The sequence below is a fragment of the Electrona antarctica genome (genome assembly GCF_951216825.1).
Source record: "Electrona antarctica genome assembly, chromosome: 15".
NCBI classification, from domain to species: domain Eukaryota; kingdom Metazoa; phylum Chordata; class Actinopteri; order Myctophiformes; family Myctophidae; genus Electrona; species Electrona antarctica.
The window spans coordinates 4,182,398-4,194,292 of NC_136796.1; the positions used below are offsets into that span (position 1 = coordinate 4,182,398).

At 43.0% G+C, this 11,895-nt stretch overlaps 1 protein-coding gene across 1 annotated transcript; it reads left to right on the plus strand.

The window, feature by feature from the left end:
- Positions 1-111: 111 nt before the first annotated feature.
- ntaq1 (N-terminal glutamine amidase 1) lies at positions 112-8,856 on the plus strand. Its single transcript, XM_079523380.1, has 6 exons — positions 112-281; positions 2,357-2,456; positions 2,578-2,628; positions 4,265-4,410; positions 6,420-6,544; positions 8,509-8,856. The coding sequence occupies exons 1-6, from the start codon at positions 217-219 to the stop codon at positions 8,610-8,612; spliced, it is 591 nt and encodes a 196-aa protein (XP_079379506.1). The 5' UTR covers positions 112-216; the 3' UTR covers positions 8,613-8,856.
- The last annotated feature ends 3,039 nt before the right edge of the window (positions 8,857-11,895 follow it).

The following is an 11,895-nucleotide window of genomic DNA, read 5'->3' on the forward strand; positions in this document are numbered from 1 at the left end:
CACACACACACACACACACACACACACACGCACACACAATGGTGCCTGAAACTTCTCTACAAGGCCAAAAAGTACCTTATGCAACGTGATTGGCATCCGCCGGAGCACGTTTACTGTAACACCAAGCAAGCGGAACGGTTGTTAGCCGGTTGTTAGTTGTGTTTATGTTGTTGTAGCTCCACTGCTTTATGTAGTTGTATTTAGTTTAAAGTCATAATGAATGAAGACTACACAAACATCACGCCTTCCAGGGAGGAATGCGTTTACACGAGTTGTTACTGGTACCCTAACAAAATAATCATATTTAACGTTTTAGTCTTGTTGTAGGGCCTATTAGCAAATGTAGCACTGAGGAGTTTACTGTGTAACTGTAGCTCTGGTCCATAGCCTTACTGCTTTGATTCTGCCCTGCAAGCAGTAAGTAAGGCTACGGACCAGAGCTAGTCAGTATAGCTGTAGTAACCTGTAACGTCAAATGCATGGTGTAGAACGGATTATATTCCATACAAATTCCACACTGTACAGACATACATACATCACTAGACTAGATGCAGACTAGATTTTAATCTTGACTTTTCTTCGAGATTTGCAGAAGCAGATCCAAGTTATTGATGTATAAATTATTATAATTATCAATAACTTGGATCTGCTTGTTAATGTTATACAGTATAATTATGTAATTGCCTTCTGCAATTCTTTCTTGCATATTTTGTTCAGACATTCTAGACTAGAGCTATAGTATGAGTGTTCTATTATTGTGTTGCTGCTGACTCAGTTATATAATACATGGAATATGGAGTATGGAATATCAGCCATTGCAGTGCTATTATGGAATACGTATTGTATGTGATGTGATATCAGCCATTCTAGAGCTAAGTAAATTACCAGGGGTGTAAAGTAACTAAGTAAATTTTTTTTCAAGTACTGTACTACAATTCTGTGGTACGTTTAGTCCATTAAACTTACTTCTAATCCACTACATCTCAGAGGCAAATATTGTACTTTTACTCTACTACATTTATTTGAAAACTTTAGTTACTTTGTAGATGAACACTTTTCAGCCATATATACATTTCGGACATTTTAAAACAGCCGATCTACAAGCTCACAATCGACGCATTGTGAGGTTGTAGATCTGCTATTTTCAAAAGATATTGAAGAGAAGAGATATTGAGAGATCTTTAAGCATTTGGAAACTTTAAATGGGAGATTCTGCACAAAGAGTACTTTTGCTTTTGGTACTTTAAGTACATTTTGAGGCCAATACTTTTGTACTTTTACTCAAGTAAATGTTTCATTCTGGACTTTTACTTGTACATGTCAGTATATTTATCGATACTTGTACGTGAAACATTTGAGTACTTTTTTCCACTATTGGTAAATACCCAAAGCTGTAGTAAATAAGATTGGGCGGCAGTGGCTCAGGGCTAGAGTGGCTGGTAGAACAGCCGGATAGTAGAAATGCTCCGATAATCGGCCAGCGATCGGTGATCGCTGGCCATATCGGCCGATATGTAATCGGCATTTACCCTATCTATGATCGGCAATTTACCGGATGGCAACCGCGAGGTTCCCAGTTCAATCCCGGGCTCCCCGGACCCCCAGAGTTAGTGAGAGTTAGTGAACCCCTAATTGCTCCTGATGAGCAGGTTGGAGCCTTGCATGGTTTCCTCCGCTGTGTGTGTGTGTGTGTGTGTGTTTTTGTGTGTGTTTTTCATTGTTTTTATATTTGGCAGCCTGGGCCATGTCCACAGGCTAGTGGTCAGAGGCTTGAGGATTATAGGGCTGTCCAAGTGTAAGGCAAAGCAGCTTGCAACATACTGTTCAATCTCCTCCATTATAGGCAGTCGGTCTATTTGGAGGAGAAGGTGCTTTTTGTACCCATGATTCACTTTCGGTGTCGGTAATATGACAGACTGAAGTGACCAATGTTGGCTGCGAAGTTCATGTGTTGTATATCCTGTACATTTAGGGCTTGTTTGGACTAAAGCACATGATGTTTCAAGTGCGTGGGATATCAGAAGCAACTGAAAATATTTGTGCCCTTGATAATGTATTTTATAAATGTGGACTCAAATAAAGAAATTGAAATGTGTGTGTGTGTGTGTGTGTGTGTGTGTGTGTGTGTGTGTGTGTGTGTGTGTGTGTGTGTGTGTGTGTGTGTGTGTGTGTGTGTGTGTGTGTGTGTGTGTGTGTGTGTGTGTGTGTGTGTGTGTGTGTGTGTGTGTGGGCGCGGGCGGGCGGGCGGGCGGGCGTGCAAGAAAATGTAATGCACAATCTATGTAAAGCGCCTTGGGTAAAGGTGCTATATAAATGCAACATTTACATGTACATATTCTGTATAATTGTCACGCAGTGAAGAAAACGTGTGGAAGTTGTGCGAGTTCATCAAGGCAGAGAAACCAGACATTTTGGGGGAAGTTCACGCAGTTTTCATCTCCAACGACAACAGAATGGTGGGTTTCATAATATTATCAGAAACACATAGACCTAGCGGCTAGCGCTGAAAGAATGTATACTAGAATACAATAATAATAATGTGTGTGTGTGTGTGCGTGCGTGCGCGTCTTTCAACAGATCCCTCTGTGGAAACAGAAGTCAGGCCATGGGGATCAGCCTGTAGTCTGGGTTGGTATCTCTCTCTCACACACACACACACACACACACACACACACACACACACACACACACACTACTACTACTGGTAGTTCTTATGACCTGGAAGTTGGTTGAATTAGGCTATCCAGCCGTGCTGAAATGAGCATGACGTCACACCTAGCCGTTAATAGAAGATTTGAGAACGGATTAATCACATTAGAAATATCATCAATTGGGCTGATTAGACAGAGTTTTGTCAGAGCAGCATCATTATTGGCTTAGATCGGCTATTTTTGTCTCCACCAGGCCGAAGGCATGGGGAGAGAGTATGTTTTGCACTCCGTCCGTCTGTCCGTGTGTCCGTCCGTCCGTCCGTCCGTCCGTGTGTCCGTCCGTGTGTCCGTCTGTGAACAGCTAATCTCTGGCACCGTTGGCTTGATCGCAGCCATACTCTGCACACACACTCCCTGAATGCCAGAGCTGAACCTCTGCCCCAAAGTTTTCACATTGGCCTGTTATAGCGCCACCAGGAGGCCGCTTTGTGCAAAACAAATGTTTTGACAGTACACCTACAGATTTTGTCCAAACATTACGCAAATTGGTACACAGTCTCTCTAGAGCCATTCAACGAAACCGGTCTTTCAGATTTTTCAGACTCCATCCTGATTGGCTAAGATTGGCTTCCAAAGTTCGCAGGAGTGCTCCGTTTCAAACAAAATGCTGCAAATCATGAACACATGGTGTGATTTCCGTGAAATTTTGCACGCACATTCCCACTAGGTCGAGGAACAAATGCCACTTGAATATTTTCAACTCAGCCTCATGGTGGCGCTATAACTGGTCGATTTGTGTTTTTACCTATAACTGCACCGATCTGTGTAAAACCATGTATGCACACTCCCTAGAGGCCAAGGAAAAACCTTTGCCTGGAATTTTTCACATCTGCTCTTTATAGCGCCACCAGGAGGCCGACATATGTAAAACACATTTTCTAATATTACTCCTTCAGATTTTATCCAAATTTCACGCAAATCGGTACACATGCTCTCCATAGTTATGTGATCATGTGATTTGTTTGATTTCTCATAATTATCCATCCTGATTGGCTACGATTGGCTTCTAAAGTTTTCAGGAGTAGCCCGTTTGGTTCAAATCGCCACAACTCCTCAACGCAGCGTCCGATTGCGGTGAAACTGTGCATGCCTATTCCCACTACTAGGCTGAGGAAGAAATGCCACTTGACAGTTTTCAAATCAGCCTCATGGTGGCGCTACAACAGGCCGCGTCTCACACACACACACACACACACACACACACACACACACACACACACACACACACACACACTTTATATTACTCCTAAACATTTTGCCAAACATCACACACAATCCTATCCTCCTGGTGGAGACCTGTGCCCAGAAGGGCACTTTTTCTAGTTTCGTCTGTTTTTATTTGTTGATGAAATTGTCAATATATATAAGTCTTTAGTCATCATAGCTTAGTTTTCATTTAGTTTTTGTCAGTGAAAACATTTAGTCGACAAACATTTTTTGTCATAGTCATAGTCGATGAAATCAGGTGGAAATGTTAATGTCTTTGCCGCTGCCGTGCTGAATAAAGACGAGTTGCTGCGAGCCACCTTGTTTTGTTTTTCCACGGTTTGCAGGACTACCATGTGATTCTCCTCCATGCCAGCAGGGGTCAGAGTTGGGTCTACGACCTGGACACGGAGCTGCCGTTCCCCTGCCCGCTGGCGCAGTACGCTAAACTGGCCTTCCGCTCTGAACGAGACCTCAAACCCTCCTACCACAGGTACCTTATTTACCCCATAGAATATAAACTAGACCTCAAACCCACCTATCACAGGTACCGTATTTATCCCATGGAATATAAACTAGACCTCAAACCCACCTATCACAGGTACCGTATTCATCCCATAGAATATAAACTAGACCTCAAACCCTCCTATCACAGGTACCGTATTCATCCCATAGAATATAAACTAGACCTCAAACCCACCTATCACAGGTACCGTATTCATCCCATAGAATATAAACTAGACCTCAAACCCACCTATCACAGGTACCGTATTCATCCCATAGAATATAAACTAGACCTCAAACCCACCTATCACAGGTACCGTATTCATCCCATAGAATATAAACTAGACCTCAAACCCACCTATCACAGGTACCGTATTCATCCCATAGAATATAAACTAGACCTCAAACCCTCCTATCACAGGTACCGTATTCATCCCATAGAATATAAACTAGACCTCAAACCCACCTATCACAGGTACCGTATTCATCCCATAGAATATAAACTAGACCTCAAACCCACCTATCACAGGTACCGTATTCATCCCATAGAATATAAACTAGACCTCAAACCCACCTATCACAGGTACCGTATTCATCCCATAGAATGTAAACTAGAGGGCGGTTTGCCCCCCCCCCCCCCCCCCCCCCAGCTTTCATTTCAATTAACACTTATTGTGCTAAGGACGTGTATACACGTCTTCTCAATTAAAACCGGGATGTGCCTTGGACGTGTAGACATGCACGTTTTTTAATGATATAAAACGGGATCGCTGTAATCCATTTTAATCATGTTTTGCGCATGCGCGCAGCCGTTCACTTCCTTGTTTACGGGCCGACAAATCTTGCCATTATCTCTGAATCTACGGCGCTGTCCATGGTTTTGATCAGAACACCGTTGTTATTGTTATGTCCTAATCATTTGCAATATTAACGCTTCTAGAGAGAGCTCAGACTTGACAGCGCGAGGTAGTAATGGAACATTATACTGTACCTCCCGGTTTTAGGGGGGAAATGGAAGGAGGGGCTTTTCAGAGTAAAATCTGCCTCATCTGCAGGGCACTCTAGCACCTTTATTCTAGTAGTATTGCATCCCAGGACCCCTGGATGGTGACATGATTGTATTCTAGTAGTATTGCATCCCAGGACCCCTGGATGGTGACATGATTGCATCCCAGGACCCCTGGATGGTGACATGATTGTATTCTAGTAGTATTGCATCCCAGGACCCCTGGATGGTGACATGATTGCATCCCAGGACCCCTGGATGGTGACATGATTGTATTCTAGTAGTATTGCATCCCAGGACCCCTGGATGGTGACATGATTGCATCCCAGGACCCCTGGATGGTGACATGATTGTATTCTAGTAGTATTGCATCCCAGGACCCCTGGATGGTGACATGATTGTATTCTAGTAGTATTGCATCCCAGGACCCCTGGATGGTGACATGATTGTATTCTAGTAGTATTGCATCCCAGGACCCCTGGATGGTGACATGATTGCATCCCAGGACCCCTGGATGGTGACATGATTGTATTCTAGTAGTATTGCATCCCAGGACCCCTGGATGGTGACATGATTGCATCCCAGGACCCCTGGATGGTGACATGATTGTATTCTAGTAGTATTGCGTCCCAGGACCCCTGGATGGTGACATGATTGTATTCTAGTAGTATTGCATCCCAGGACCCCTGGATGGTGACATGATTGTATTCTCGTAGTATTGCGTCCCAGGACCCCTGGATGGTGACATGATTGCGTCCCAGGACCCCTGGATGGTGACATGATTGCATCCCAGGACCCCTGGATGGTGACATGATTGCATCCCAGGACCCCTGGATGGTGACATGATTGCATCCCAGGACCCCTGGATGGTGACATGATTGCATCCCAGGACCCCTGGATGGTGACATGATTGCGTCCTTTCTCAATTTAGTGAGTCTAAGGATGCAGGATGCAGGCTATTTGCGTCACTGAATTGCTTCTTTTTCAAACAGGAAGTTCCGTGTCAACCCCGCTGACAGCTTCCTGTTGACGTTTGCGTCGGACCGCTCCCACATGAAGGACGATGAGGGGGCGTGGCGCATGCCCCCCCCTCCCTACCCCTGTTTACGCACACCAGGTACACGCACACACACACACACACACACACACACACACACACACACACACACACACACACACACACATGCAGTCACATTCTAATGCATACTTGTCAACTGGCGGCCCAGGCGGCACATGCAGCCTCCACCTTCACTTAATTTGGCCCGCAGGTCAATATTGGAATACGGATATATTATTGATTTCAGCTGTTACAATTCCAAACATCTAAAGAGATAAGTCTTAAAAAGACAAAAGAGTGGCCGCACACAATTCTAAACATGCCAACATGATAGTATTAACATTTTATAGTTTCTTTCTTTTTATATATATTTTATATTTGTATTTAAGTTCATAAAGTTAAAGTATACCTAAATGCAATTTAAATTGAATTACAATGTAACTTTTCAGGACTCCAATTAAAAAATAGCAAAACGTTATTCATGAAGTACAATAAAAAAACAAAAAAAGCAATAATGGCATCGTATTGGCTCGAAATGCGTCGCAGTTGTAGATCTGTTTTCGCTACATTTGTGTGAAATAGAATGACGAGGTAGGGCATTAATTACTCAATTTAAATTGAAATATGGAGATAAGAGGTTGCTGCCATGCAGACAGTATGCCGTATATGCAGTGTGGCGCTCTGGGGTGAGTGTGGAAATATAGTGGCCCAACGTTGGCTCTGCTCTAATGCTTCCATCACACGGTCTGCAAAGGAAGCTCTGAATTCCACCTGGGAGTAAAGTGGATGTGCGCCATAGAGTATAAAGAAGGATAGAGACTGATCTGGCGTGAAGTTCCGCCCCCTCCGCTATTCATGTCAGTGGAAGTTGCTCAGTGGCGTTTCGAAGCACCCGGAAGGACCGTCTCAAAACGTCTACTTCTGCATTGGACCACCACATTTTGGTGGTCCAATGCGGAAGTGCAACCGAGCGCTCAATGTTAAAGCCCAGCTGCACAGGGTTTCCCGGTCATGAATCCACGGGTCCGCCTGTAGTCCCTCCTCTTACCACTAGGGCCCAGTGCTTCAACGTTGAAGAGCCTCACTGGCCCCTTGATGTGCGCAGACGAAAATGAAAGCCTGGGTACCGACTACCGAGGCTAGTGGAATAGTTACTACGTGAGACTAATCTATCTATAAATGCACCAAGTCTCTGTACGTGTGTGTGTACTAAGGCTGTACCTTAGCCCTTTTTTTAGGACTCGAACTTTTGTTCTCACAGAACAAGGTGAGAAAGGTCAATCAACTCAGCTGCAGGCCAATCACCAAATTAAGAGATGCACGGGAGATGGGACAGCAGAACTAGGAGATATTTCTTTAAAAAAAATCATAACTTCTGACAGGAATGCACTAGAAACTTACTTTTTGTTTACATGCTCATATCGCATTCTCGCTGAGATATATTTTCGAGTTAATAAAAAAAAGGAAAAAAACAAATATTTTTTATTTAATAAAAAAAATAAAAATAAAAAAAACGAATGGTTCAAGCCCATTAATTAAGATTCGAGTGCCAACCCTAACGAGCAAACATTCGAACCTTGAATGTTTGGGGACAGCCTTGGTGTGTACCTGCACGTAACTCGAGAACCGTTCGCCCCACCGACTTCGCCCCACCGACTTCAGGCACTGCACAGGGAGTGCAGTGCCTGGTGTCGAGTCGGTCGGACCCACGTTTGTCCAGAACCGCCACAAAAGGCGTCTGCCGGCGAGTCGGTTCCATCGTTACCGACTCGGTGCTCTACAGCCGTGCACCGGTCTAGTTTAATGAAAGCAAAGGTTTAAGCCTCAATCTGTGATGTTTACAACTGGTTTGCTGTATGTAGAGAAAGGTAGGAACATTACTAGTTACTAGAGTGATGATACCAAAACATAACGTGTGTGTGTGTGTGTGTGTGTGTGTGTGTGTGTGTGTGTGTGTGTGTGTGTGTGTGTGCGTGTGCGTGTGCGTGTGCGTGTGCGTGTGCACGTGTGCGCGCGTTCCTCAGACTGCACAATGAATCTGGATGACTTCATCAGCATGGACTCCAACGTAGGATCTGGTCAAATATTCACCCTGTCGAACTTTATACAACATTACACACATACATAACACACACACACACACACACTCACACACACACACACACACACACTTGAAATGATTATTTATGTCCACATAATCAGAAGTACAGGAATACCTTGTACGAAGGACAAACACTGGAAGTGCACTCAGACAATAGGAGAACAACCAGTTACAAAGTGCAGAACATTGTTACATACAATACAGTCGTACTACCCTGAGGGAGGCATTTTGTTGCCTAAACGTTGGCCTTATAATAAAAGGTTTTGTTGCATCGTGACTACGAGCTGTCCGACCTCTCCTTCCTTTTTTTCAAGTCTGTCTCCCGTGGTCAGCACCTCCCCGCTGTTGGCGTGCGCTCCTACCTCTTTGTTTGTTCACATAGACGGTCCCCAAACGTTTTTGGCCGTGTGCAACCCCTGTTACCTCCCGACCTATAGCTGACGCACCCAACGCTATGTCTCGTTGCATTTGGCCGAGAATTATCAATTTCTTTTTATGATTATGGCAAATGATCACAGAATGTCAGTGCACTGAGAGACATGCAGCTGCTGTATACTCCCACAGCTGCTCTATACATCTCCTTACAACAGTGTTTTACTGGCTCTATACATTTCCTTACAACAGTGTTTTACTGCTCTATACATCTCCTTACAACAGTGTTTTACTTCTCTATACATCTCCTTGCAGCAGTGTTTTACTGACTCTATACATCTCCTTACAACAGTGTTTTACTGCTCTATACATCTCCTTACAACAGTGTTTTACTGCTCTATACATCTCCTTACAACAGTGTTTTACTGCTCTATACATCTCCTTACAACAGTGTTTTACTGGCTCTATACATTTCTTTACAACAGTGTTTTACTGCTCTATACATCTCCTTACAACAGTGTTTTACTGACTCTATACATCTCCTTACAACAGTGTTTTACTGACTCTATACATCTCCTTACAACAGTGTTTTACTGCTCTATACATCTCCTTACAACAGTGTTTTACTGGCTCTATACATTTCTTTACAACAGTGTTTTACTGCTCTATACATCTCCTTACAACAGTGTTTTACTGCTCTATACATCTCCTTACAACAGTGTTTTACTGCTCTATACATCTCCTTACAACAGTGTTTTACTGGCTCTATACATTTCTTTACAACAGTGTTTTACTGCTCTATACATCTCCTTACAACAGTGTTTTACTGACTCTATACATCTCCTTACAACAGTGTTTTACTGACTCTATACATCTCCTTACAACAGTGTTTTACTGCTCTATACATCTCCTTACAACAGTGTTTTACTGGCTCTATACATTTCTTTACAACAGTGTTTTACTGCTCTATACATCTCCTTACAACAGTGTTTTACTGACTCTATACATCTCCTTACAACAGTGTTTTACTGACTCTATACATCTCCTTACAACAGTGTTTTACTGCTCTATACATCTCCTTACAACAGTGTTTTACCGGATTTTACCGTTTAGTGTTAAATAACACCATAAAACCGCCATTACCCTTGTCATGCCACGCACCCCCTAGAGGGCGTTCGCGCAACACAATGGGTGCACGCACCACAGTTTGGGAACCCCTGAATTGTTGTCAGACACAGCAGACATAAATCATGGGTAAAGGAAACAACGCCTCCTCCAAATTGAGTGGCTTCCTATAATGGCTGATATTGAGCAGTTCCTCCTTGCTAACTGTTTGGCCCTGCTTTTGGCCCACCTAAAAAATTTAATCTGTAGCCTAGTTGTGAGATGGTCTGCGCTAGCTGTTGATATTTCAGCACTTTGGTTAGAAAGGCCTCCTCCATAGACATGACAGAACATGTCTGTTCTGTCATGTCTGTCAAAAACTGGTCAAATAAAATTAATATATTTGTGAAAATAGGCGATCTACAAGCTCACAGCGCCTTGCACCGTGAGGCGCAATTTCATTACATCTGCTATTTCTTTTTCACCAAATGTGGAACCGAGCAATTCCAAGTGCAACAGCTTTAAATGTCACATCACACGTGGATTTAAGTTCTCAGTCGTCACAACTGATTTCATTCTGATTCTAAACATGCTCTCAATTTCGGTTTGATGTGGATCAATCTAGCAATATGTTGAATCATCTTCCATAAAATCTGTAATAGTCTTGGTCGCATATCTCATATGAAAGCAGAGGTTAAAGCCTCAATCTGTGATTTCTTTGCAATATTAATAAAACACCGTCATTTTTTACATATTGTGTTTGTTTAGGAATCCGCGCTAGTGTGTGCGTGGCGGCTCCTTTCATGCTGTCTCACAAATAGCACATTTTGTCGTGAGATTTTAAGATAACGTAGGTGACCACCGAAACTGTGGTTTGTTTGGGTGAGCGGTGAGTCGCTTATCACTGTTGCGTGACGTCATGTTGTAGTTTTTGATGGTCACCTTATCACCTAAAACTGGAGCCTTAAAGTTTTAAGGCTCATTCATAGTCTGGATTTTCGGTGGTGAGGTGACCAACACTCCGGTGGTGAGGTGACCACCGGAGCTGAAATAACATTGAGTAAAAACAGAGAAGGGCTGGGGTGGTGTGGCGGTGGTTTGCTCTTCACCGCGGCTCAGTGACGTCATGTTGTAGTTCGGTGGTCACCTCACCACCGAAAATCCAGACTATGAATAGGCCTTAACTCCTACGTGGGTTGTGTAATGAAGGGTATAGCCTATGTTGCAAAATGCAACATTTGAGAGCTTGTAGATTTGATTGAGATTAGATAAAATAAGATCTGTACACATCATGTCTACATTGAAATGTTAACCTGTAATCTACACACCTAATCTGAATTTGTAGTCACACACACACACACACAAAAAAACATAACATACAATATTCACACACGTGTAGGTCGACATTTGTATTTGTATTGAATTATTTATTTCCTTCATCCTCTTCTCTTCCCTCCGCCAATCATATCGTCCCCAGAACGATTAAACCCCGCCCATCAGAGACACCGAAACTGGCCGGTCATCAGTAAAGGAAGTGATGTCAGGTGTAGCATTATATTGAAACATTAAAACATAAAACATAAAAACATCAAACACCAGGACTGATCATCAGTAACACCATGGCACAGCACACCAGCAAATCAGTAATGCTATTATTATAGGTGTCTATTTTCTACAGTGATATAATATAGAAAGTGATATATATATATTTTATGGATATATCATCTTCATTATATTCCTTTGTTCCTATTAATGAAAAATAAAGTAAGTGCATTTTGTTCACATTGTACTCAGTTTACGGATGAAGGCCGCAGCATTCCTGTAGAACCACCAG

Coding starts and splice junctions, on each gene's coding strand:
- ntaq1 (XM_079523380.1), top strand. CDS start 217: ATGAATGAAGACTACACAAACATCACGCCTTCCAGGGAGGAATGCGTT. Junction 282..2,356: donor GTTTACACGAGTTGTTACTG/GTACCCTAACAA, acceptor ATTGTCACGCAG/TGAAGAAAACGTGTGGAAGT. Junction 2,629..4,264: donor GGGATCAGCCTGTAGTCTGG/GTTGGTATCTCT, acceptor CACGGTTTGCAG/GACTACCATGTGATTCTCCT.